At 43.0% G+C, this 27,800-nt stretch overlaps 1 protein-coding gene across 2 annotated transcripts; it reads right to left on the reverse strand.

The window, feature by feature from the left end:
- Positions 1-1,189: 1,189 nt before the first annotated feature.
- On the reverse strand, positions 1,190-27,800 carry LOC311111343 (voltage-dependent calcium channel gamma-7 subunit-like; the record flags this gene model as incomplete). Of its 2 annotated transcripts, XM_084154063.1 has the most annotated exons (6): positions 1,190-1,240; positions 1,436-1,669; positions 5,762-5,907; positions 8,446-8,586; positions 10,173-10,262; positions 27,605-27,800. In XM_084154063.1, the coding sequence occupies 6 exons, from the start codon at positions 27,798-27,800 to the stop codon at positions 1,190-1,192; spliced, it is 858 nt and encodes a 285-aa protein (XP_084010189.1). The 2 variants fall into 2 exon arrangements, with proteins under 2 accessions (XP_084010189.1, XP_084010188.1); XM_084154062.1 differs by having other exon boundaries at positions 1,190-1,669.

The raw sequence follows: 27,800 nt of genomic DNA on the forward strand, positions 1-27,800 counted from the left end.
TAAAATGGGTGCTTTTTTATATTCTCAGTCGTAAATATTTATAAATGATGGAAAGTTATGGATTTTCTTTGTTATCATAACATTTTAGTCAAAAACATAAAACAACAATTCAAGTGTTTTTTATGGATTCCAAAATGGATGCTGAAGCCTATGACCTGGACATTTATACACTCTCAAAAAAAAAGTGCTATCTAGAACCTAAAAGGGGTTTTCGGCAGTCCCCATAGGAGAAACATTTGAAGAACCCTTTTTGGTTCCAGGTAGAACCTTTTTGGTTCCAGGTAGAACCCTTTTAAAATCCATGTAGAGCCCTTTTCACAGAGGGTTCTACATGGAACCAAAAATAGTTCTACCTGGAACCAAAAAGGGTTCTACCTGGAAGCAAAAAGGGTTCTCCTATGGGGACAGCCGAAGAACCATTTAGGAACCCTTTTTTCTAAGAGTGTACCGGTAGTACAAGAATGCTACTGCAGAGGGGAATCTGAGATGTTACAGTATGTACAGTCACAGAACCCTCTTGAATGATCTTCAGAAGTCTCCGATTTCTGTCCTCGTACCCACAACGCTTGCCTCTCAAATACGAACAATAAAAACAATTATAGAACTAATCATACAGGAATACACATCTCATGAAAGACAAACATGGTTAAGATTTCAACATTTGTTTTTCCAGGACTTAGAGAAAGAAAAATGTCTATACAGTTTAAGTATAAATCTCTATGCATATACAATTTGTTCTTGATTCTTGTGTGTGTTAGTGCTTGAAATGCATCGTATTCTTTTTCTTCTGAAACAGCAGCACCTTTTCTCATAGACCGACTCACCTCTTCTCCTCCCTCTTTTTCTTATTGTGTAAATAATTATCATATCCCTCCCTCTCTCCCTCCCTCTCTCCCTCCCTCGTTTAAAATGTCTGTCTTCATCTTAGGCACAGCATTAATTATGAGTCATCCTCCACCCACCTCGTTTTCTTTCCCTCGTTCATTCCCTTCTTTTTCTCCTAAATCTCCTTCCTTCATCCCCTCTTCCATCTCTCCTCCGACACTTCATGCGTGTATCTGTGTGTTTGTGTGTGTACGTGTGTGTGAGTGTGTTTGCATCTGTCTCTGTGTGTTGGACGTATGACAGAGCCAAGCCCTGCTCTGTCTATACCCCCTCCCCTCCCTCCCTCATCCCTCACTCCCCCCTTCTAGCATGGTGAGGCGCTCATGCGCATGTGTTGGTGGTAGCGGGGAGGGGGCTGGGCAGAGGGTGGCATGGCCATGGGCATGCACTGGGGAGGGGGCCCACTGGGGTGGGAGGACATGGTGTGGTGGCTGGAGTGGAGGGGGTGGGAGGACATGGTGTGGTGGGGGTAGGAGGAGGAGGAGGAGGACTGCTGGTAGCTGGCGCCCGAGGAAGGGCCAGAGGACGGGGCCTGCTGCTGCAGGGAGCTGCCCTTGGGCGGCGGGGGCGGGGGCGTCTGGTTCAGCTGGATGGAGATGTCGCTGGATACTTCAGACGCGCTGCGGCCCCGCTTCGGAGGAGGCCACGACTCGGGGTGAAGGTACTGGCCGCTGTAGTCGCTGCACTCAGACAGGCGGGGGCGGTAGAGGGATGGGTGGGGCCGGTACATCTCCTCCTCGGCGTAGCGCTTCATGAAGAGGTACACTGACATCACCCCGGCCCCCTGGGAGAGAGCAGAGCAAGCACACTATGAGATACCATGACTCATATTAATACATGACATGAAACACTGAAACACCATCATAATGAAGTCATAAGTGACACATTGGGCCATCATACATACATCAGGCACACTATGAGCCACAGCAAAAAGAAGCCTAACTAAAAATAAATAATATTATAAATAAATGACATACAGTACTGGGCCATGAAATACAATAAATACTGGAACATTTAAAAGTCCAATGCATCCGTTTTTATCTCAATATCAAATCATTTCTGGGTAACAATTAAGTACCTTACCGTGATTGTTTTAAATTAAAATTGTCAAAAAGAAAGAAAAATTGCTTCTTAGCAAAGAGCCATTTCTCAAGCAAGAATTTTGCTAAGACTGTCTGGGAGTGGTCTGAGTGGGGAGGGGAAAGCTGAAAACAATGCTCTTTCTTATTGGTATATTAACTAATTTATCGCCTGGTGATGTCACCAGGCAGGCCAAAACTCCATCCCACCCAAACAGGCTGAAATTTCAGGCGGTCTTTTCAAACAGCTCTTACACTAAAAGGGCATTGTAATAATTTTCACAATTTCACAGTATTATTCCAACCTCATAGTGTGGAAATATATATAATACACAGGAAAATCTCATTTTTGACTGCACTGGCCTTTAATAAAGCACAATACCCCTCAATACAACAGGATGTAATATAGCATCCTGAAAGATCTATAAAAAATAATTGAATCAATATAAAATATTTAACATTTTAATAATATTACATGCATACGTTATTTTCAACTGTGGAATACGTTTATATGATGCACAAACCTCTTAGCGTCTTAGCAAGATACCCTGCAATGCACTGAAGACATAACAAATCAAATCCAATCAAATGTTATTTGCCACATGCGCCGAATACAACAGGTGTAGACATTACAGTGAAATGCTTACTTACAAGCCCTTAACCAACAATGCAGTTTTTTAAAGAAAAAGTTAAATAAAAAAAAGCGTTAAGTAAAAAAAAATTAAGCAAATAACTAAAGAGCAGCAGTAAAATAAAATAACAGTTGGGGAGGCTATATACAGGGGGGTACCAGTACAGAGTCAATGTGCGGGGGCACCGGCTAGTCGAGGTGATTGAGGTAATATGTACATGTGGGTAGAGTTAAAGTGACTATGCATAAATAATAAACAGAGTAGCAGCAGCGTAAAAGAGGGGGATGGGGTGGGGTGGGGGGGGCAGTGCAAATAGTCCAATAGCCATGATTAGCTGTTCAGGAGTCTTATGGCTTGGGGGTAGAAGCTGTTGAGAGGCCTTTTGGACCTAGACTTGGCGCTCTGGTACCGCTTGCCGTGCGGTAGCAGAGAGAACAGTCTATGACTAGGGTGGCTGGAGTCCTTGACAATTTTTGGGCCTTCCTCTGACACCGCCTGGTATAGAGGTCCTGGATGGCAGGAAGCTTGGCCCCAGTTATGTACTGGGCCGTACGCACTACCCTCTGTAGTGCCTTGCGGTCGGAGGCCGAGCAGTTGCCATACCAGGCGGTGATGCAACCAGTCAGGATGCTCTCGATGGTGCAGCTGTAGAACTTTTTGAGGATCTGAGGACCCATGCCAAATCTTTTCAGTCTGCTGAGGGGGAATAGGCTTTGTCGTGCCCTCTTCACGACTGTCTTGGTGTGTTTGGACCATGATAGTTTGTTGGTGATGTGGACATCAAGGAACTTGAAGCTCTCAACCTGTTCCACTACAGCCCCGTCGATGAGAATGGGGGCGTGCTCAGTCCTCTTTTTTTCCTGTAGTCCACAATCATCTCCTTTGTCTTGATCATGTTGAGGGAGAGGTTGTTATCCTGGCACCACACGGCCAGGTCGCTGACCTCCTCCCTATTGGCTGTCTCATCGTTGTCGGTGATCAGGCCTACCACTGTTGTGTCGTTGGTAAACTTAATGATGGTGTTGGAGTCGTGCCTGGCCATGCAGTCATGGGTAAACAGGGAGTACAGGAGGGGACTGAGCACGCACCCCTGAGGGGCCCCCATGTTGAGGATCAGTGTGGCAGATGTGTTGTTACCTACCCTTACCACCTGGGGGCAGCCCGTCAGGAAGTCCAGGATCCAGTTGCAGAGGGAGGTGTTTAGTCCCAGGGTCCTTAGCTTAGTGATGAGCTTTGAGGGCACTATGGTGTTGAATGCTGAGCTGTAGTCAATGAATAGCATTCTCACGTAGGTGTTCCTCTTGTTCAGGTGGGAAAGGGCAGTGTGGAGTGCAATAGAGATTGCATCATCTGTGGATCTGTTGGGGCGGTATACAAATTGGAGTGGGTCTAGGGTTTTTGGGATAATGGTGTTGATGTGAGCCATGACCAGCCTTTCAAAGCACTTCATGGCTACAGACGTGAGTGCTACGGGTCGGTAGTCATTTAGGCAGGTTACCTTAGTGTCCTTGGGCACATGGACTATGGTTGTCTGCTTGAAACATGTTGGTATTACAGACTCAGTCAGGGACATGTTGAAAATGTCAGTGAAGACACTTGCCAGTTGGTCAGCGCATGCTCGGAGTACACATCCTGGTAATCCATCAAGCCCTGCGGCCTTGTGAATGTTGACCTGCTTAAAAGTCTTACTCACATCGGCTACGGAGAGCATTATCACATAATCATCCGGAACAGCTGATGCTCTCATGCATGCTTCAGTGTTGCTTGCCTCGAAGCGAGCATAGAAGTGATTTAGCTCGTCTGGTAGGCTTGTGTCACTGGGCAGCTCAGGGCTGTGCTTCCCTTTATAGTCTGTAATAGTTTTCAAGCCCTGCCACATCCGACGAGCATCAGAGCCGGTGTAGTACGATTCAATCTTAGTCCTGTATTGACTCTTTGCCTGTTTGATGGTTCGTCGGAGGGCATAGCAGAATTTCTTATAAGCGTCCGTGTTAGAGTCCCGCTCCTTGAAAGCGGCAGCTCTACCCTTTAGCTCAGTGCGGATATTGCCTGTAATCCATGGCTTCTGGTTGGGGTATGTACGTACGGTCACTGTGGGGACGACGTCATCGATGCACTTATTGATGAAGCCAGTGACTGATGTGGTGTACTCCTCAATGCTATCAGAAGAATCCCGGAACATATTCCAGTCTGTGCTAGCAAAACAGTCCTGTAGCTTAGCATCTGCGTCATCTGACCACTTTCTTATTAACCGAGTCACTGGTGCTTCCTGCTTTAGTTTTTGCTTATAAGCAGGAATCAGGAGGATAGAGTTATGGTCAGATTTGCCAAATGGAGGGCGAGGGAGAGCTTTGTATACGTCTCTGTGTGTGGAGTAAAGGTGGTCTACAGTTTTTTTCCCTCTGGTTGCACATTTAACATGCTGGTAGAAATGAGGTAAAACGGATTTAAGTTTCCATGAATGAAAGTCCCCGGCCACTAGGAGCGCTGCCTCTGGATGAGCGTTTTCCTGTTTATTTATGGCCTTATACAGCTCATTGAGTGCAATCTTAGTGCCAGCATCGGTTTGTGGAGGTAGATAGACAGCTACGAAAAATATAGATGAAAACTCTCTTGGTAAATATTGTGGTCTACAGTTTATCATGAGATACTCTACCTCCGGCGAGCAAAACCTCGAGACTTCCTTAGTATTAGATTTTATGCACCAGCTGTTGTTTACAGTGCTCAGACTCAACCAAACCGCTCCTCCGTGTAATAACTCATTATCAAAACTGCATTCATGTTGCGCCAAACATCCGCACAAACATTTACACCTCATCCACTATTCATCACCGACATCTTAGTACAACATCCTTGAAACTTGAGCATGTCAACGCTTGTGCTAAGCGCTATTCCCCCTCCTCTTCGTCCTGCCGCTGCAGAGGGTCTGGAGAAAAAGAAAAGCCCTCTAGCGAACTATATATTCATGTGACAACAGCAGCATTTTAAGCTGCCGCTGTGACAGAGCTGTCGCCCTAAAGAGTGCGCTATTAACATTTATGAATATTGATGTGAGCTGGGGGGGGTCCTAACAGTGAAGCACTAGGCTAGATGTTGGTTATCAGTTAGCAGAGGTTAGCAGTTAGCGGTCGGGCACTACACTAGCAGGCGGACGGGTGTGCTGACCTCTTTGAGGAGGAAGGAGCTGGCAGCGAAGGCGAAGGACCAGCCGTAGTGGTAGTGGAAGAAGTGCTCTGGCTCACGCGGCCGGTTCATCACCTCGTCGTTGATGCTGCTGATGTAGAGGACCAGGCCCACCACCAGGCTGAGCCCTGAGAAGGGGGAGAGGAGGGGATGGAGTGAAAAAGAGAGGGAGGGAAAGGGGGAGAGAGAGGCAATGGAGAGGCAGAGAAAGACATGGGAAGGAGTAGATGAGAGAGAGAGAGATGGAATGGAGAGAGGGAGAGAGGAGGGGAGAGAAAGGAGGAGGGGAGAAGAGGTGAGCCAGTGGAGGGTGAGAGAGGAAAAGGAGAGAGAGAATGGAGAGGGGGAGAGAGGGAGTGCACAGTGTTGAGAAGATTATATGAAACAGTGAGCGAGAGAGGAAGGGTATCATAAATTAGAATGAGAGAGGGAGAGAAGGGTAGAGGAAAGAGAGAGGAAGGGAAGGGACAAACGCCAGGGGCGAGAGTGGGTGGGGGAATGGGTCAGAGTGTGAACATGAAGGAGAGGGTGGGTGGTAGGGAGAGCGAGAGAGAGATTTGGAGACAGGAGGATACACAGTGAGCAAGATAGAGGGAGAGAGGTGGAGAGACATAGTAAAAAAATATATATATATATGAGTACATCTCTGACTGCTTGTTGCCTTGGCATCCAAATAGATCCCCCTTGACATAAAGGGTGAGACAGCCGAAAAGTGGGACAGTATGTGGCCTATAGTCACACCGCTGGAATGGGATCAAAAACACCATCATATTTCTAGTGCCAAACTCAGTAGTCTACTCAAAGGGCATAGGAGACAGACAGCAGCCTTGGGGACAACCCATTGTTGTAGTTCTTTTATTAGAACATTATTTTATGAAAACAAGAATCATAAATTATACACAGTAAAAACGTGATTATGATACACTGCAAATGCCCAACCATTGCTACTACTACTACTACCACAGCTGTATTACACTAGACTAGCTAAATTAGTGTCACCACTGCAAATAATCATAGTATCTCAATCGTTTTCTCAGTTCGCCTTCCAAAAGCCACCATTGTTGCTATATGTTTCTGCCTTCACACGGAAAAGAGCTCGTATGGCCAAACATTTGAGCACATTTCCCCTGACACATTAAAAAACAACAATAAAATAACTGAATAAGGTCCTCAAAACTTCCTCTTGAACCACATTTTCACTATTCATTATTTGGAATAAATGAGCCTCATTATACTTTCTAAATGGAAACCAAATTCCAACCACTGCCTGTGAATCTGCGATAAAGAAGGACAACATACAAGAGCAGTGGTGGAAGAGAAAGAAAACCTAATTAAAGGATGTGTCAGTGCTTTTCCCCAGCCAGCCTCGACTGCTGCTGTCTCTGACCCTAAAATCCTCCTCCACCATTAACCAGCACAGCAGCCCCACTGCATAATCAGCCCTGACCAGCACCACAACAACAACAGCAGCAGGAGATTCAGGCAGCAGGCTCGAGCAGGCAGCAATAACTGCAGCAGCAGCAGCGACCGAAGCTCCTGGGAACCAGTGACCTGACATCCCCTTACTGGGTCAGCAGGGGGAGCTGTGTGGCTAGCTGCTGTTAGCTCCTCGCCTCGCCTGCCTCCGTCTCAGCAGCAGTCAGCCGTTCTGCGTGGGCGTGCTAGAAAACACTGTCCCTCTCTGAAGAAAGGCAGGCTGCACCGGAGCCAGTTTGAAGCGTCGTCCATTCTGTTTTATCAGAATGGTTTGGGTTAGGAGAAGGTGTATGGAGAGCTGATCCTGAATCAGGGTGTGAAAACATTTTGTTTGCGAGGAATTGTTATGTCTTTTGTGTTGTGAAATGATAACGAAATTAAATTCCATGGCAACCACATTTTTTATAGGACAAAGACATTGAGAATAATGTCATGCAGAGCAACTATAGAGCTGTCAGTTTGTTAAAATGGCTTCAGAATAACAGAGTAAATAATAACAACAAACTAATTATTTTCTCAAGTCCGGTCGATTTCTCAAGTCGTTTTTGACACCTATTATCTGATGCTGTCGTGGTTTTACAATATTTAAAGATTTCTTTCTTTCTTTTTTTTCTCAACTCACAGCCCAGCAAGTTTCAAGTTGTATTATTCGTATGTACAGGATACACAAAAGGTATACACCGTACAACGAAAGGCTTACTTGCAGGTTTCTTCTCGACAATGCAACAACAATAAGAAATAAGAAAATATAAGAATACGAACATAAAGTAAATGGCTCAGTAGAAAATAATAAACAGAAAATACCTTTCATCGAGTTAACTACTAGAAAAGCATTACATATTCAATTTTCACCTGAAATAGTGCAATCGTTCACTGCTGCAGGTCAGTGACATGTAATAAGGTCAAGATGGGCACATAACTGCTCTGTCAGCAGCATCTCATGCTAGGCTAGCATCTGTGAGCAAGATATGCAATACTCCCAAATAGAATGTCGTCTTATAGACAACTGATAATCAGGATAAACTGTTAGCCAAGCCACTAAATCAAAAACCAATCAGGAGGTTTCCAGACCCAGATCGCACAGAACCTACTTTACATACCATTGGCAGCTTTCATCAACCAATAAGTATCTTTAATACTGAACATCATTAAAACAACAGCCAATGGGAAACTTTTATGTGGCTCCTTACCTGAGAGGATGAAGAAGATTCCAGAGATGAAGGCCAGGATGGTGCGCTGGGGCCGGATGTGTCCGATGTTACTGATGACGAAGGCGGTGAAGACGAAAAGCAGCGAAACCATGGGGAACGGTGTGGCCGTCCGTACCATCTCTGGTGAAGGAAACAGGTCAAGAGAAAGACAGAAGATGGAAAAACATATTGAGATAAGGAGGGAGAGTTAAGTTCAACACTAAAAAATGTATGAAATATACAAAATATGAAACATAGTAAAAATATTCAACATTTCTTACATCGTTTTAATCAAAAGTTTCAGTGTCCCACTGGGATAATAAAAATTAAGAAGCGTTCAGTGGAAAAAGCTTTCGTTACACGTGTCCTCTATTTATAAACAATTACGTTAATAAATAAATGCATGCACTGTATGTAACACACGGAGGAACAAAAGATGAATGGTCTAAACTGTTATATACAGTAAGTGTATGAATGATTTGTAACTGTGATATTGTAGCTGTTATGCAAAACAATAACTAAGGCTACGTGTCTTTTTTATGTCTGTTTGCGCTGCAATTGTTTGTTACCTTGTCTATTTGTCTATTCAGTAGGGCTATGTTACTTGTATTGTAGTCTGCCACTTTGTCTTTTTCTTCTAACTGGGTTATCCTGGTATACTTTGCTACCCATTTGTCTGTTATAACTTTCTGCCTACTTTGTCCCTCGTGCTGTTACCTGTTCCTACAATGTTTTGCGCTGTTGCCATAGATCTCCTATCATGTCGTGTTGTGATGTCCCGATTGTTGTGATGTGCTTTGTCTCTGCCTATTTTTAGCCTCGTGCTGTTGTCTGGCTTAACAATGTTTGTGCCATGTTGTGTTGTTTTCATAGGTCTCTCATCATGTAGTATGGTGTGCTTTGTTTCCACTGTCTGTCTGCTGATGTAGCTGTGCTGTTGCCAAGTGTCTTCAGTGTATGTTGTCTGTCTTGTCCTACACTTTTAATCCCCTCCCCGTGCCCCACAGGAGGCCTTTAGCCTCTTGCCAGACCGTCATTGTAAATAATAATTTGCTTTTAATTAACCTGCCTTGTAACATAAAGAAAGGTTAAATAAAAAATTTAAATAAATGAAAGTCTTGAATTATACAGAAAAAAATCTGCTTCACTTCCTTTCTTACATGACTATAAAGTATTTATGAAGTAGTTACAGAGGTTGAATTGGGGTTGGGAGCAATTTTGCACATCAATAAATGCTTTATGTTACGTTATACACCATTCTAACTCAATTGTTTTACTTGTCAATCATGAAGAAAGGAAATCATATAAAATAATGATTAAGTAACATTCATTCCCAAGAGCACATTTCCTGCATCAGTTTATCATTCCCTACAGGTTGTTATGCCTGCAGCCTGCTGTACAAAACAATATAATGTAGTAAAGGTAATGTCCTTTGTCCTAGTGTGTCAGATCCCATTGTGGTCTATACAGTCCACTTTTGGGCCACACTGTTCTACGGTTTATAAGGTTTTCCAAGTTTTCATATCTTGAATAATTCAAATAGTTGTTAAATAAAGAAAAGGGAACTTCAGCAGTGTTCAACACAGGTTTTAAATAAAAGAGGTTTGGGAACTATTTTGCCTCATGTTTCCTGGGTAGAGCCATTAGGTGCATAAAGCAATGACACAATGACATGCAGGGGTTATTTTCCTGCATGTTTCTCGCTGTTGTCAGATATCATCACTTACTTAGTATATTTGCAGTGTTTTCGGTCACGATATCTATCTCAGCTTCAGTGGTGAAGTATTCTGATGCTACACATCTCCCCTTTTCAGGTCCTGGGAGAGAGACAGCGAGAGATGAGCAGAAGAGACACTTGGGGTGGAATAGAGAGGAAGTCATTAACCTGGAATTTGGATAGAGAGTTGGACACTTAATCAGAGTGGCACAGAGGTGAACAGTCAGCAAGGAAAGCCACATTTCACACGACAGCAGCATCTTTCACCTTTCACCTTATGTACCAGGCACCAGCACAAACAACGCCATTCCCCTGGAGGGCCACCAATATAACCCTGGCTAGAGGAGCGTGTGTGTGTGTGTGTGTGTGTGTGCATTCTTCCTTAAGCGTTCCCTTCAACCTTAGCAGACTGAAGCCTCTGAGTCATGGGTAACAATTATTGTCTACGTCAGACAGCACGTTGATTCCGCCTGCACTGATCTGTCCAATAATATCTATCTTCGGACTGCAGTAACTACACGCCGTGACCACTACACGCTGTGCCCACTACACACCACGCCCATTGCCATTGAGGGTACTTGTAACAGTACAACGGCCATTAGCATTATGTCACTACATAGATAATATATGCAGTGGCGTTCGGTGCCATTTAAAGTGTGGGAGGACAATAATTATTTGTTATGAGCATGGCCTTATTTCTATTACAGCATATTGGATGACTGTCATTCATATTCCATTCACCCAGTTCAATGTAACAGTGATAGGTTTAGGCTACTACATGATAATCACATTTTCCCTATCCCCATCATGAGGTTGCTACAACCTAGCCTATGAATGAAAGTTTACAACGTAGATGCACACAGGTCGAGATACATTTTTTAGGTGACAGACAGTGACACATTCAATACTGCCTTGCATACTCTTGCCTGCATCTAGCTGATCTAGGGTGTAATCATTAGTCTAACAGTTGCAAACAATAGTTTCTACTGGACAAATTGAGGTATGTTTATCCCCCGTTACGTTCCATTTGCTTGCATTTAAGAAACATTTTTCAACAGAATCGCTCCTGATCACGCGTAAACACAGTTCACTTTCATAGAAGCCACTTGTATTCCTTCTTGCATCTATGCGCTCTCCTCCTGTCACCTTTTCCCTTCGCTTGTGGACTTCAATGCACAACACATCAGCTGTATGTGACCAGGCGAAAAAAAACTTTTCCCAGCCAAACCATATCATAACCGCCACACAGCCTACATTGTTTTTAACATATTGGCTAAAGTAACGTCATAGTCAACATAGCTAATAGAACTAACGTGTTAGTAAACCCGCTACAATCATACAGTAACGTTACAGTGTACAGTCAGTAAGCAGTTTAGCACTTACACCAGTGGGCCCAGGTGGCATAAATTAGTAACATATTTGCACATGTATTAAAAAATTAAAACCGGAAATACCTTATTTACATAAGTATTCAGACATTTTTCTATGAGACTCGAAATTGAGCTCAGGTGCATGCTGTTTCAGTTGATCATTTTAAATGATAAATTAGCAAATATTTCTAAAAATCTGTTTTTGCTTTGTCATTATGGGGTATTGATGAGGAATTTTAGAATAAGGCTGGAACCTATCAAAATGTGAAAAAAGTCAAGGGGTCTGGATACTTTCCGAAGGCATTGTATATGATCACACTGGTAATAGATAATTGTTTTCTTTACTGGACTGATGGTGCCTGCATCTGTTGGTTAGTCTCAGTAGAGAGAGAGAGAGAGAGAGAGAGAGAGAGAGAGAGAGAGAGAGAGAGAGAGAGAGAGAGAGAGAGAGAGAGAGAGAGAGAGCTCAGCTGAGTGCTGCTGATTGACCAAAAAGGGGACACTGTCTTTGAGCTGATGGCAAAACTCGATTCGCACTTCATTATTTCTGACTCAAGCACCGATTCATGTTGTTACTCGTCTGACCAGAGAACGTGAAATATTCCTCGATATTAAATAGACACAAGATGCTAACAATAACAACCCAGGTCAATCGATACACTTTGTAGCGCGAGTGGATATGGTGAGGGCGTTTTATAGTTTATAAAAGTGTTAAATCAGTGCTCTCGGTTTTGGACTGTTTTGTTTGGGAACCTATTTGGCCAGATCCGGTAACTCTCGTGGCATGAAAAATAATTGTCACTTTTTGTAATGTAAAAATTATAGTTAAAGCGATTAAAGTTCATTCGAGTTGACTCTTCATTAATTCTCCTGCCCCCACAAAAAAACGTAATGTTAAAAAGTAGATTTTCCGCACAGGCCTAATTTTCAACGAGTTGATTCGGGTTGGGCCAAATATGGTTTGCGCAACATTGTAACCTGCTGTAGGCCTATGTGTGAGACCAACCGGTGGCGGTGGTTGTGTGAGAGGCGCGCCTGTATCTCTTACATAACTAGAATGAGATTCACATTCTATGATCTCTCCCTCTCTGCTCTGATAGACATGAGCCTGCAACTCTCATCTCTCCAGCGTTGCACATCATTTATTTCCTTATAGAATCATAGAATCAAGGAACTGCAGCACCCCTAATAAATTGAAATACATTTGCCAAAGTTATAGAATTACTGCTGTCTGTTCAGAAAGTAATGAAATCCTTCAGAATAGCCTACTACACCATGAGAAGGCCTATCATTTAGTCACAGAGGATAAATAGCTTCTTTTAAAAACTGCGTAGCTGTGGATTGTAGCCCAATAACAAGGATAGCTAGCTGTGCCACTAGAGATCCTGGTTCGAATCCAGGCTCTGTCGTAGCTGGCCGTGACCGGGAGACCCATGGGGAGGCGCACAATTGGCACAGCGTCGTCCAGGGTAGGGGAGGGAATGGCCGGCAGGGATGTAGCTCAGTTGGTAGAGGATGGCGTTTGCAACGCCAGGGTTGTGGGTTCAATTCCTATGTGGGGCCAGTATAAAAAAATTATTATAATAATGTATGTTAGTCGCTCTGGATAAGAGCGTCTGCTAAATGACTGAAATGTAAATGTAATTGAATAGGCTACAGTCCGGAACGCGCGGCAAATCTGTCAGTTAACAAACAGCATGCAGACAAAACAGGACTTTCGCAATATTTAAAATGCAATCGAGGGAAAACACAGGTTGGAAAGCAAATGGCTACTGCTGAAAAGAGAAGACTATGCTTTAGGCTACCAAAATATTTGATCAACTTTCAAATATTGTTTAAAAAAGTAAAACAAGAGAGAGATAAGCTTTTGGCGAGTGAGCTGCGCATCATTGGGTAGGTCAGTGAAACTGGAAAGCATTTTTAGGACTATCATTTCCTCCTCATATTGCAGTCTACAATATGAGTCTCCACACACCTAGGCCTAGGCTATTGATGGATTCATGATGAGGTCATTTTAATTGATCTCAAATTCTCCGTTTGTCAGTGTCAAAGTAGCCTGCCATTTCGATCATTTGTGCGGTATAAAAAAATATTCTGCCAAAGATTCTGCCAAATGACGTAGAATTGCATGAAATGCATTTATAAAAAGCCACATTTTTCCCGGACCCCATGTGTGCAACTTCTGTAAGTGCCTCTACTCTACTGCTCTATGGCATTACGCTAATGGAATCATATGCATGCCATGCTTTATTATAAAGGGGATTTTTTGGGGTACCTCTGAACTCCCTCACCCCCCTCTCGCGCTCACTTTTTGTTCCGGCACCTCCCGATTTACAAATTAAGCACTGTTGTAAGGATTATTTTCCTATTAATAATGAAAAAAATTAACAGCTGTACAGAAATACTAATGTGAAGGCCAAATTACAGAAGAGGAACTTCTTGATGCAATTAAAGCCTTTAAGTTCGGGAAAACTCGGGGGCTGGATGGCATACCAGTTGAGGTGCACCAAACCTTTTTTGATGTACTCAGAGGACCGTTATTTGCATGTTTTAACCACTCCTATAAAAATGGTAGATTATCAGATAGTCAACAAGAAGGTCTGATTTCATTATTATTGAAACAGGACACAAGTGGTAAATATAAAGATCCAGTCCCTTTAAAAAATTGGAGGCCCCTTACACTTCAGTGTTGTGATGCAAAAATTCAAGCAAAGTGCATAGCGCTTACAATTAAAAAGGTATTGTCGGATATTATTCATCCTAATCAGATAGTATTTTTTACATGGACGATACATTGGAGATAATATAAGACAAGTACTGGAAACAATAATACACTATGAAAAATCTGGGAAACAAGGTCTGGTATTCATAGCTGTTGATAAAGTACGACTGGAATTGATATATAAATGCTTGGAATATTTCAATTTGGGAGAATCTCTTATACAATTGGTTAAAGTTATGTATAGTAACCCTAGGTGTAAAATAGTAAATAATGGCTACTTCTCATAAAGTTATAAACTGTCAAGAGGAGTAAAACAAGGTTGTCCACTATTCGCAAATCTATCTATTATGGCCATCGAAGTGTTAGCTATTCAAATCAGATCCAACAATAATATCAAGGGGCTAGAAATCCAGGGCTTAGAAACAAAGGTGTCATTGTACGCTGATAATTCATGTTTTCTTTTAAATCCACAATTTGTATCCCTCCACAGCCTCATAGACTATCTAAATACTTTTTCTAACCTCTCTGGATTACCTTAGCAAGCACCAGTTAGCCTTGAGCTAGCCTCGAGCCAGGCCCATCTCCCGGCTATCTACCTCTCTGTCAACCGGACGGGACCTCCTAGTGTTGACACGGAGCCCCGCCGATCCAACACGATTGGTTTGTCGATGAAATCGTCTGATGTGGTTTCAACACGCTTCCCGTTACGACGTCGACCACGAAGATCCATCTGCTAGCCCCGGCCCGCTAGCACACGCAAGCCGGGCCTCTTGCTCGCCAGTGCTGTAGCAGCCCCCGAACTACCTCCGAACTATCCTATTGCTGTTCACCGGACCTTATGATAACTCAGCTATACAGCTGATGCCTGCTGGACTGTTCCTTTATACGGTACCGCATCCTGTTTATGTTTAGCCTAAGCCCAAACTTTGTCGCCATTACCAGCTGTTGTCTTAGCTCTCTCGAATAACACCTGTGATTGCTTTATGCATCTCTCCCATGTCAATATGCCTTGCTTATTGCTGTTTCGGTTATTTCTTATTATACTATTTCACTGTAGAGCCCCCAGCCCAGCTCAACCTGCCTTAGACAGCTCCTTTGTCCCACCCCCCATACACGCGGAGACCGACTCAATCGGTGCCTCCAGTGATGCTATCTCTTTCATCGTTACCCAACGCTTACGTTTACCTCCACTGTACTCATAACCTTCCATATCCTTGTCTGTACATAATGCCCTGAATCTATTCTACAACGCCCGGAAATCTGCCCCTTTTTTTCTCTGTACCCAACGCACTAGAAGACCAGTTCTTAAAGCCTTTAGCCGTATCCTTATTCTACTCCTCCTCTGTTCCTGTGGTGATGTAGAGGTTAACCCAGGCCCTGTAGCTCCCAGTATCACTCCTACTACCCAGGCGTTATCATTTGTTGACTTCTGTAACCGTAAAAGCCTTGGTTTCTTGCACGTTAACATCCGAAGCCTCCTCCCTAAGTTTGAGTTATTCACTGCATTAGCACACTCCGCCAACCCTGATGTTCTAGCAGTGTCTGAATCCTGGCTTAGGAAGGCCACCAAAAATGCAGAAATGTCCATCCCCAACTACAACATTTTCCGTCAACTAATCTTCTCCTTTCCCCCTTCTGATAACCAGGTGGCGAATCGCATCTCTGCATGTCTGGCAGACATATCAGTATGGATGACGGATCACCACCTCAAGCTGAACCTTGGCAAGACGGAGCTGCTCTTCCTCCCGGGGAAGGACTGCCCGTTCCATGATCTCGCCATCACGGTTGACAACTCCGTTGTGTCCTCCTCCCAGAGTGCGAAGGGTCTTGGCGTGACCCTGGACAACACCCTGTCGTTCTCCGCTAACATCAAGGCGGTGACCCGATCCTGTAGGTTCATGCTCTACAACATTCGGAGAGTACGACCCTGCCTTACACAGGAAGCGGCACAGGTCCTAATCCAGGCACTTGTCATCTCCCGTCTGGATTACTGCAACTCGCTGTTGGCTGGGCTCCCTGCCTGTGCCATTAAACCCCTACAACTCATCCAGAATGCCGCAGCCCGTCTGGTGTTCAACCTTCCCAAGTTCTCTCACGTCACCCCGCTCCTCCGCACACTCCACTGGCTTCCAGTTGAAGCTCGCATCTGTTACAAGACCATGGTGCTTGCCTATGGAGCTGTGAGGGGAACGGCACCTCCGTACCTTCAGGCTCTGATCAGTCCCTACACCCAAACGAGGGCATTGCGTTCATCCACCTCTGGCCTCCTGGCTCCCCTTCCTCTGCGGAAGCATAGTTCCCGCTCAGCCCAGTCAAAACTGTTCGCTGCTCTGGCACCCCAATGGTGGAACAAGCTCCCTCACGACGCCAGGACAGCGGAGTCACTCACCACCTTCCGGAGACATTTGAAACCCCACCTCTTTAAGGAATACCTGGGATAGGATAAAGTAATCCTTCTACCCACCCCCCCCCAAAAAAAAAAAAATAATAATAATTGCAAAGTGGTTATCCCACTGGCTATAGGGTGAATACACCAATTTGTAAGTCGCTCTGGATAAGAGCGTCTGCTAAATGACGTAAATGTAAATGTAAATGTAAATGGGTTGCAATCTACTGTAGAGATAGCCTGCAGAGCTCTATCATACTATCCAGGTCTGTGCCCAAACAGTTTGAGCTTCTACTTCAAAAAATCCACCTTTCCAGAAATATGTCTCTCACTGTTGCCGCTTGCTACAGACCCCCCTCAGCCCGAGCTGTTCCCTGGACACCATATGTGAACTGATTGCCCCCCATCTATCCTCAGAGTTCGTACTGCTTGGTGACCTAAACTGGGATATGCTTAACACCCCGCCAACCTACAATCTAAACTAGATGCCCTCAATCTCACACAAATTATCAACGGACCTACCAGGTACAACCCAAAATCTGTAAACATGGGCACACTCATAGATATCATCCTGACAAATTTACCCTCTAAATACACCTCCGCTGTCTTCAACCATGATCTCAGCGATCACTGCCTTATTGCCTGCGTCCGTAATGGGTCCGCGGTCAAACGACCCCCCCTCATTACTGTCAAACGCTCCCTAAAACACTTTAGCGAGCAGGCCTTTCTAATTGACCTGGCCCGGGTATCCTGGATGGATATTGACCTCATTCCGTCAGTAGAGGATGCCTGGTTGTTCTTTAAAAGTGCTTTCCTCTCAATCTTAAATTAGCATGCCCCATTCAAAAAATTCAGAACTAAGAACAGATATAGCTCCTGGTTCTCCTCAGACTTGACTGCCCTTGAGCAGCACAAAAACATCCTGTGGTGTACTGCATTAGCATCGAAGAGCCCCTCGCGATATGCAACTTTTCAGGGAAGTCAGGAACCAATATACACAATCAGTTAGGAAAGCAAAGGCTAGCTTTTTCAAAGAGAAATTTGCATCCTGTAGCACTAACTCCAAAAAGTTTTGGGACACTGTAAAGTCCATGGAGAATAAGAGCACCTCCTCCCAACTGCCCACTGCACTGAGGCTAGGAAACACTGTCACCACCGATAAATCTACAATAATCAAGAATTTCAACAAGCATTTTGCTACGGCTGGCCATGCTTTCCACCTGGCTACCACTACCCCAGCCACCAGCTCTGCACCCTCCGCTGCTTCTCCTTTACACAAATTCAGACAGCTGATGTTCTGAAAGAGCTGAAAAATCTGGACCCCTACAAATCAGCTGGGCTAGACAATCTGGACCCTTTCTTTCTAAAATTAGCCGCCAAAATTGTCGCAACCCCTATTACTAGCCTGTTCAACCTCTCTTTCGTAACGTCTGAGATCCCCAGAGATTGGAAAGCTGCCGCGGTCATCCCCCTCTTTAAAGGGGGTGACACTCTAGATCCAAACTGTTACAGACCTATATCCATCCTGCCCTGCCTTTCAAACGTTTTTGAAAGCCAAGTTAACAAACAGATCACCGACCATTTCGAATCCCACCGTACCTTCTCCGCTATGCAATCCGGTTTCCGAGCTGGTCATGGGTGCACCTCAGCCACGCTCAAGGTCCTAAACGATATTATAACCGCGATCGATAAAAGACAGTACTGCGCAGCCGTCTTCATCAACCTGGCCAAGGCTTTCGACTCTGTCAACCACCACATTCTTATTGGCAGACTAAATAGCCTTGGTTTCTCGAATGACTGCCTCGCCTGGTTCACCAACTACTTCTCAGATAGAGTTCAATGTATCAAATCAGAGGGCCTGTTGTCTGGACCTCTGGCAGTCTCTATGGGGGTGCCACAGGGTTCAATTCTCAGGCCGACTCTATTCTCTGTGTATATCAATGATGTTGCTCTTGCTGCTGGTGATGCTCAGATCCACCTCTATGCGGACGACACCATTTTGTATACATCTGGCCCTTCATTGGACACTGTGTTAACAAACCTCCAAACGAGCTTCAACGCCATACAACACTCCTTCCGTAGCCTCCAACTGCTCTTAAACACTAGTAAAACTAAATGCATGCTCTTCAACCGAACGCTGCTTGCACCCGCCCACCCGACTAGAATCACTACTCTCGGCGGGTCTGACCTAGAGTATGTGGACAACTACAAATACCTAGGTGTCTGGTTAGACTGTAAACTCTCCTTCCAGAATCACATTAAGCATCTCCAATCAAAAGTTAGATCTAGAATCGGCTTCCTATTTCGCAACAAAGCCTCCTTCACTCATGCTGCCAAACATGCCCTCGTAAAACGGACTATCCTACCGATCCTTGACTTCGGCAATGTCATTTACAAAATAGCCTCCAACACTCTACTCAGCAAATTGGATGTAGTCTATCACAGTGCCATCCGTTTTGTCACCAAAGCCCCATATACTACCGACCATTGTGACCTGTACGCTCTTGTTGGCTGGCCCTCACTACATATTCGTCGCCAAACCCACTGGCTCCAGGTCATCTATAAATCACTGCTGCTAGGCAAATCCCCGTCTTATCTTAGCTCACTGGTCACCATAGCAACACCCACCCGTAGTCTGCGCTCCAGCAGGTATATCTCACTGGTCATCCCCAAAGCCAACACCTCCTTTGGCTGCCATTCCTTCCAGTTCTCTGCTGCCAATGACAGGAACGAACTGCAAAAATCTCTGAAACTGGAGACTCTTATCTCCCTCACTAACTTTAGGCGTCAGTTGTCAGAGCAGCTTACCGATCACTGCACCTGTACACAGCCCATCTGTAATTAGCCCATCCAACTACCTCATCCCCATATTGTTATTTATTTTGCTAATTTGCACCCCAGTATCTCTATTTGCACATCATATTTTGCACAACTATCATTCCAGTGTTAATACAAAATTGTAACTATTTTGCACTATGGCCTATTTATTGCCTTACCTCCATAATTTACTTCATTCGCACACACTGTATTTATATTTTCTGTTGTATTTTTGACTTTATGTTTTGTTTACTCCATATGTAACTCTGTGTTGTTTTTATCGCACTGCTTTGCTTTATCTTGACCAGGTCGCAGTTGTAAAGGAGAACTTGTTCTCAACTTGCTTACCTGGTTAAATAAAGGTGAAATGAAATAAATAAATACAAATAAATAAACAACCAAATTATGATAAGTGTACTATATTACATATTGGATCACAATAAAATACAACTTTTACATTATCGTGTAGTTTACCAATAAAATGGTCTGACGGTGAAGTGGACATACTCAGTATTCATATCCCGAAATAAAGAAATTACAGTGGGGAAAAAAAGTAATTTTCATCATAGGTACACGTCAACTATGACAGACAAATTGAGAAAAAAAAATCCAGAAAATCACATTGTAGGATTTTTAATGAATTTATTTGCAAATTATGGTGGAAAATAATTATTTGGTCACCTACAAACAAGCAAGATTTCTGGCTCTCAAAGACCTGTAACTTCTTATTTAAGAGGCTCCTCTGTCCTCCACTTGTTACCTGTATTAATGGCACCTGTTTGAACTTGTTATCAGTATAAAAGACACCTGTCCACAACCTCAAACAGTCACACTCCAAACTCCACTATGGCCAAGACCTAAGAGCTGTCAAAGGACACCAGAAACAAAACTGTAGACCTGCACCAGGCTGGGAAGACTGAATCTGCAATAGGTAAGCAGCTTGGTTTGAAGAAATCAACTGTGGGAGCAATTATTAGGAAATGGAAGACATACAAGACAACTGATAATCTCCGTCGATCTGGGGCTCCACGCAAGATCTCACCCCGTGGGGTCAAAATGAACTCAAGAACGGTGAGCAAAAATCCCAGAACCACACGGGGGGACCTAGTGAATGACCTGCAGAGAGCTGGGACCAAAGTAACAAAGCCTACCATCAGTAACACACTACGCCGCCAGGGACTCAAATCCTGCAGTGCCAGACGTGTCCCCTTGCTTAAACCAGTACATGTCCAGGCCCGTCTGAAGTTTGCTAGAGTGCATTTGGATGATCCAGAAGAGGATTGGGAGAATGTCATATGGTCAGATGAAACCAAAATAGAACATTTTGGTAAAAACTCAACTCGTCGTGTTTGGAGGACAAAGAATGCTGAGTTGCATCCAAAGAACACCATACCTACTGTGAAGCATGGGGGTGGAAACATCATGCTTTGGGGCTGTTTTTCTGCAAAGGGACCAGGACGACTGATCCGTGTAAAGGAAAGAATGAATGGGGCCATGTATCGTGAGATTTTGAGTGAAAACCTCCTTCCATCAGCAAGGGCATTGAAGATTAAACATGGCTGGGTCTATCAGCATGACAATGATCCCAAACACACCGCCCGGGCAATGAAAGAGTTTCTTCGTAAGAAGCATTTCAAGGTCCTGGAGTGGCCTAGCCAGTCTCCAGATCTCAACCCCATAGAAAATCTTTGGAGGGAGTTGAAAGTCCGTGTTGCCCAGCGACAGCCCCAAAACATCACTGCTCTAGAGGAGATCTGCATGGAGGAATGGGCCAAAAATCCAGCAACAGTGTGTGAAAACCTTGTGAAGACTTACAGAAAACGTTTGACCTGTGTCATTGCCAACAAAGGGTATATAACAAAGTATTGAGAAACTTTTGTTATTGACCAAATACTTAGTGGTTAAGAGCGTTGTGCCAGTAACCGAAAGGTCGCTGGTTCTAATCCCCGAGCCGACTAGGTGAAAAATCTGTCGATGTGCCCTTGAGCAAGGCACTTAACCCTAATTGCTCCTGTAAGTCGCTCTGGATAAGAGCGTCTGCTAAATGACTAAAATGTAAAATGTAAATGTAATAAAAAATCCAACAATGTGATTTTCTGGATTTTTTTTTCTCATTTTGTCTGTCATAGTTGACGTGTACCTATGATGAAAATTACAGGCCTCTCTCATCTTTTTAAGTGGGAGAACTTGCACAATTGGTGGCTGACTAAATACTTTTTTCCCCCACTGTATCTCCTTACAATACTTTTTAATAGAAAGTTAGAAAAAATAGATAAGATCTTGCTACTGTGGAAAGGAAAATACCTGTCTATTTGTGGAAAAATCACCCTGATTAACTCTTTAGTCATATCCCAGTTTACCTATTTGCTTATGGCCTTGCCTACACCTAGCGACTTGTTTTTTACATTATATGAGCAAAGAATATTCACTTTTATTTGGAACGGCAAGCCAGACAAAATTATACGGGCCTATGTATATAATGAATATGAATTCGGAGGGCAGAAATTATTAAATATTAGACCTCTCACTAAAGGCTTCAGTCATTCAAAAATCATACTTAAATCCGAACTGGTTCTCTAGCAGATTAGTAAGAATGTCTCACCCCATGTTCAAGAATGGCCTTTTTCCCTTTATTCAGATTACAACCTCTCACTTTCGGTTATTAGAAAATGAAATAATCTCCAAAATATTGCTATTTTTAAAACAAGCCATAGAAAGTTGGTTGCAATTTCAGTTTAATCCACCAAAAAACGACAGAACAAATATTACAACAAATATTATGGTTAAACTCAATTATACTAATTGATTATACTAATTGAATTATAAAATAGATATAAAAAATATAAAAATTAATAGATATAATCTTTGTAAATGATATCATAAATAGGACTGGTGGAGTTATGTCACACATGCATCTAACAAACATACAGTTGAAGTCGGAAGTTTACATACACTTAGGTTGGAGTCATTAAAACTTGTTTTTCAACCACTCCACAAATGTCTTGTTAACAAACTATAGTTTTGGCAAGTCGGTTAGGATATCTACTTTGTGCATGACACAAGTAATATTTCCAACAATTGTTTACAGACAGATTATTTCACTTATAATTCACTGTATCACAATTCCAGTGGATCAGAAGTTTACATACACTAAATTGACTGTGCCTTTAAACAGCTTGGAGAATTCCAGAAAATGATGTCATGGCGTTAGAAGCTTCTGATAGGCTAATTGACATCATTTGAGTCAATTGGAGGTGTACCTGTGGATGTATTTCAAGGCCTACCTTCAAACTCAGTGCCTCTTTGCTTGACATCATGAGAAAATCAAACGAAATCAGCCAAGACCTCAGAAATAAAATTTGTAGACCTCCACAAGTCTGGTTCATCCTTGGGAGCAATTTCCAAACGCCTGAAGGTACCACGTTCATCTGTACAAACAATAGTACGCAAGTATAAACACCATGGGACCACGCAGCCGTCATACCGCTCAGGAAGGAGACGCGCTCTGTCTCCTAGAGATTAACGTACTTTGGTGCGAAAAGTGCAAATCAATCCCAGAACAACAGCAAAGGACCTTGTGAAGATGCTGGAGGAAACAGGTACAAAAGTATCTATATCCACAGTAAAACAAGTCCTATATCGACATAACCTGAAAGGCCGCTCAGCAAGGAAGAAGCCACTGCTCAAAAACCGCCATAAAAAAGCCAGACTACGGTTTGCAACTGCACATGGGGACAAAGATCGTACTTTTTGGAGAAATGTCCTCTGGTCTGATGAAACAAAAAGAGAACTGTTTGGCCATAATGACCATCGTTATGTTTGGAGGAAAAAGGGGGTCACTTGCAAGCCAAAGAACACCATCTCAACTGTGAAGCACGGGGGTGGCAGCATCATGCTGTGGGGGTGCTTTGCTGCAGGAGGGACTGGTGCACTTCACAAAATAGATGGCATCAGGGGAAGTAAAATTATGTGGATATATTGAAGCAACATCTCAAGACATCAGTCAGGAAGTTAAAGCTTGGTCACAAATGGGTCTTCCAAATGGACAATGACCCCAAGCATACTTCCAAAGTTGTGGCAAAATGGCTTTAGGACAACAAAGTCAAGGTATTGGAGTGGCCATCACAAAGCCCTGACCTCAATCCCATAGAACATTTGTGGACAGAACTGAAAAAAGTGTGTGCGAGCAAGGAGGCCTACAAACCTGACTCAGTATCACCAGCTCTGTCAGGAGGAATGGGCCAAAATTCACCCAACTTATTGTGGGAAGCTTGTGGAAGGCTACGCGAAACGTTTGACCCAAGTTAAACAATTTAAAGGCAATGCTACCAAATACTAATTGAGTGTATGTAAACTTCTGACCCACTAGGAATGTGATGAAATAAATAAAAGCTGAAATAAATAATTCTCTCGACTATTATTCTGACATTTCACATTCTTAAAATAAAGTGGCGATCCTAACTGACCTAAGACAGGGAATTTTTATTAGGATTAAATGTCAGGAATTGTGAAAAACTGAGTTTAAATGTATTTGGCTAAGGTGTATGTAAACTTCCGACTTCAACTGTATATGGAAATGTCTGCTCTACTCAAAATTACAACCAATTGCAGCATTACCGCAAAAAATGGAAGAGGCAAGTAGAAGGGTTGAGAAAGTAAGGAACTTGTCTGTCGGCCCTGCATTAAAGACCAAAATTGGCTAAAGAAAATTGTGATAAATAAAAAAGTATACCAGTTTCATTTAAGGACCAAAAAATTGACAGCTGTGCCATATAGATTGCAAAATAGTTCGGAAGAGATTTTCGATGTACACATAAACACTGGATTCAAAACGTAGAGTTTTTCAATTTAAATTATTATACAAAATTCTTGCAACCAATAGAATGCTATATATATATATGGGGGATACAACTGTCCAGATGTAGCTTGTTTTTGGTCGCAGGTTCAGGAATGGCTGAAGAAATGCAACATTTACCTGGAGCCTACTCTGCAAATAGCACTGCTAGGGGATTTAAAAAGTCATAGTCAATCAATTAATAATATAACAATACTCTTAGCCAAAATCTTTATCTTTATTTTACAATATGTAGAATATATGAGACTAGAAAGGTTCAGAACTTTTGTGAAACATCACAGCACAGTTGAAAAATATATGGCAAATAGAAATCAGAACTGGATGGTGTTCAGAGATAGATGGGAGGGGTTGAGTGGAGCTGAAGGATGGGACTAAAAACAAACAAAATATAACTATTGTAAACTATACTGTGTCCGTAAAATGTATATAGTATGTATAAGCTGGAAGTAGAAGCCTAAGAGTAGTTGTCAATTAGTTTACTCCAATTAGGGGAGGGACGGTAGGGTTAGGGAAAAATAATCAAGGAAAATATATTACCAAAAATATATACTTTATGTATTTACAAAGAAATATATGGGGGACTGGAAATGATGCAAACAATTACATTGATGGAAGCCACAATCTATCTGCAATATTAAAGCTGACAGTGCTGAATGCAATCTTAAACATGAACTTAAATGTAAATGTAATGAACTCACTCATAAAAACAGTAGCTCTTTGCTGTATTCGTTGACACTTTCTCTCTAGTCATGTTTTTTAAAGATTTGAAATCTCACACAGTAGAGTTGGCTATCAACTTCGCTGTGGGCTCGTGAAAGCTGCAGACCAATGACGCACAGTATATACTGCAGACACGGTGATCAGAGCTATCTGATTGGCCAGTGGTAGGCCTATTGGTGCACTTCATTTTGTCTCAGTGCCTGCCAGGTAGGTGGAGTTGTACCTTCAGAAGCAATGAAATGGTTCAAAATGCAGGGCAGCTGAATCACGTGCCTCCAGCGCAAACGACGCGAAACAAATACAAAAATAGGAACGCAAGGCTATCGTTGGGCTTTTTACAGAAATGTTTGGCGATTGACTAGGAAAACCTTGCAGACCACTGCCTTAGCCCATACAGATGTCAGTATAAAATTCTGCTGGAGGTGTCGCATCAACCCGCGTGGATCCATCCGACAAGCCGTCCACGCACATAGTTTCGGCCACAGCCATAGAGCTCTATATAGTAAAAGTGACCTCCATCGCTGCCAAAACTACTCTTTCCCATAGGCTTGTACTATGTATAGTATGATAGCACCAGTAGTTAGCTACCAACAGCTGGCAGACATGTTAACTTTTGGTTAGTTTTATCAGTGTTATTTAGATGGAAGACGTGAGCTAAATGCAGTAGCTCTATAGCTAGCTAACGTTAGCATAGAGGTACAGTATCTCTTTCACTTACCCGGTTCACTTCCATGCTCACTGAAGCCCGTGATAATGTTCGGGTGATAATGCACGCCCAATTCGCCCACCTCATTCTCACATATTTAGCCCACTTTTTACAACGTTTTTCATTCACTGATCTGATTTGGAGAAAACCTCAAACCCAACTTTTAGAACAACATTACAATACTATAACAATTGATTTAAGAGTTTGTAATTTGAGTTTTCTTTGGGTGCTCTAAGTTACTATTCTTCGTCTCAGGCCTAACAACACCCATGCCAATATATCCTCCAAACACTGGCTTCTCAGGCATTATCACTTAATTATACACTGAGTATACAAAACATTAGGAACACATTCCTAATATTGAGTTACATCCCCTTTTGCCCTCAGAACAGCCTCAATTGGTTGGGGCATTGACTCTACAATGTGTTGAAAGCATTCCAAAGAGAATGAGTTCTTAATGTTTTGTATACTCAGTGTATTACTCTTTAAATACACAATATAAGTATATATATCCTAATACCTGAGTGTTTCATCAGTCTCTCACATTGTATTGAGGATAGTAAGGCACCTAAAGATAAACAGAATTTGTTGTTTTGACATTTGAAACGCTCTTCTAGCAGTCTTCATGATAATGTGAGAAAAACAACACTGAATGTAGACCTTGATTTAAACAACTGCCCAGGAACCAATCAGAGAACAGCATAATTGTGGGCCTCTCCATATTCTTAATGCCTTATTTGGCACGTAGGCATGGCATAGTGTTGGGCCAGGAGTTCTTCCTGACATGGAGACCTGACCAGGAAAAACTCAGGGTTTGTTACACTGAGTGTACAAAACATTAGGAACACCTTCCCAATATTGAGTTGCACCCCCTTTTGCACTCAGAACAGCCTCATTTCATCTGGGCATGGACTCTACAAGGTGTCGAAAGCATTCCACAGGGATGCTGGCCCATGTTGACTCAAATGCTTCTCACAGTTGTGTCAAGTTGGCTGGATGTCCTTTGGGTGGTGGACCATTCTTGATACACACAGGAAACTGTTGAGCATGAAAAACCCAGCAGCGCTGCAGTTCTTGAATCAAACCGGTGCGCCTGGCACCTACTACCATACCTCGTCCAAAGGCACTTAAATCTTTTGTCTTGCCCATTCACCCGCTGAATGGCACACATACACAACCCATGTCTTAATTGTCTCAACGCTTAAAAATCCTTCTTTAACCTGTCTACTCCCCTTCATCTACACTGATTGAAATGGATTTAACAAGTGACTTCAAGCTAAGGGATCATAGCTTTCACCTGGACTCACCTGGTCAGTCTATGTCATGGAAAGAGCTCCTAATGTTTTGTACACTCAGTGTATGTGTTTCTGGCATTGAGAAATAGGTGCTACACTCCATTTAAAATCAGATTTTAAACCTATCCCTAACCTTAACCCTAACCTTAACCACACTTCTAACATTATGCCTAAACCTAACCTTAAATTAAGACCAAAAAGCTCATTTTTGTTTTAATTAATTTTTACTATATAGACAATTTTGACTGTGTGGCTGTGGAAACTAGTGACAGCCGTTGAGGGACGAGCACCCCGTTTGAGTGGCGCGATCTGACGTAAGACAATGGGGTAACAATAAAACATGTGCATATGTTTGTGTGTGTGTGTGACAGAATGAAATTTGAAATATAGCCTATGTTTATTCCAGTACCTGCCACAAAGCATTACAGTAAGGTACGTGTAGATGTGTTTGCTTATTGCGTATTGCTTTCCTCACACAAAACCTGCCACAAAGCATTATGTGGAAATATGTGTACAATACGTTTATGCATGCTTCTGTACATATAAACTAAATGTGTCTATTCCAGTATACCTGCCACAAAGCAGACCCTCCACATGCCGGAGTGCAGGGCCATCCTGACCTCCATGCTCTGGTTCTGCTGCAGAATGACACCCTCTTCCATCAGCAGCCAGTAGTCTGTGGACACAGCCACGCCAACCAGGAGCAGGCCGCACGCCCCAAACACAGAGGACAGGAGTGTGAGTGCCCGCGTGCTGAACATGCTCAT

This window comes from Coregonus lavaretus, assembly GCF_964263955.1.
Source record: "Coregonus lavaretus genome assembly, chromosome: 3".
NCBI classification, from domain to species: Eukaryota; Metazoa; Chordata; class Actinopteri; order Salmoniformes; family Salmonidae; genus Coregonus; species Coregonus lavaretus.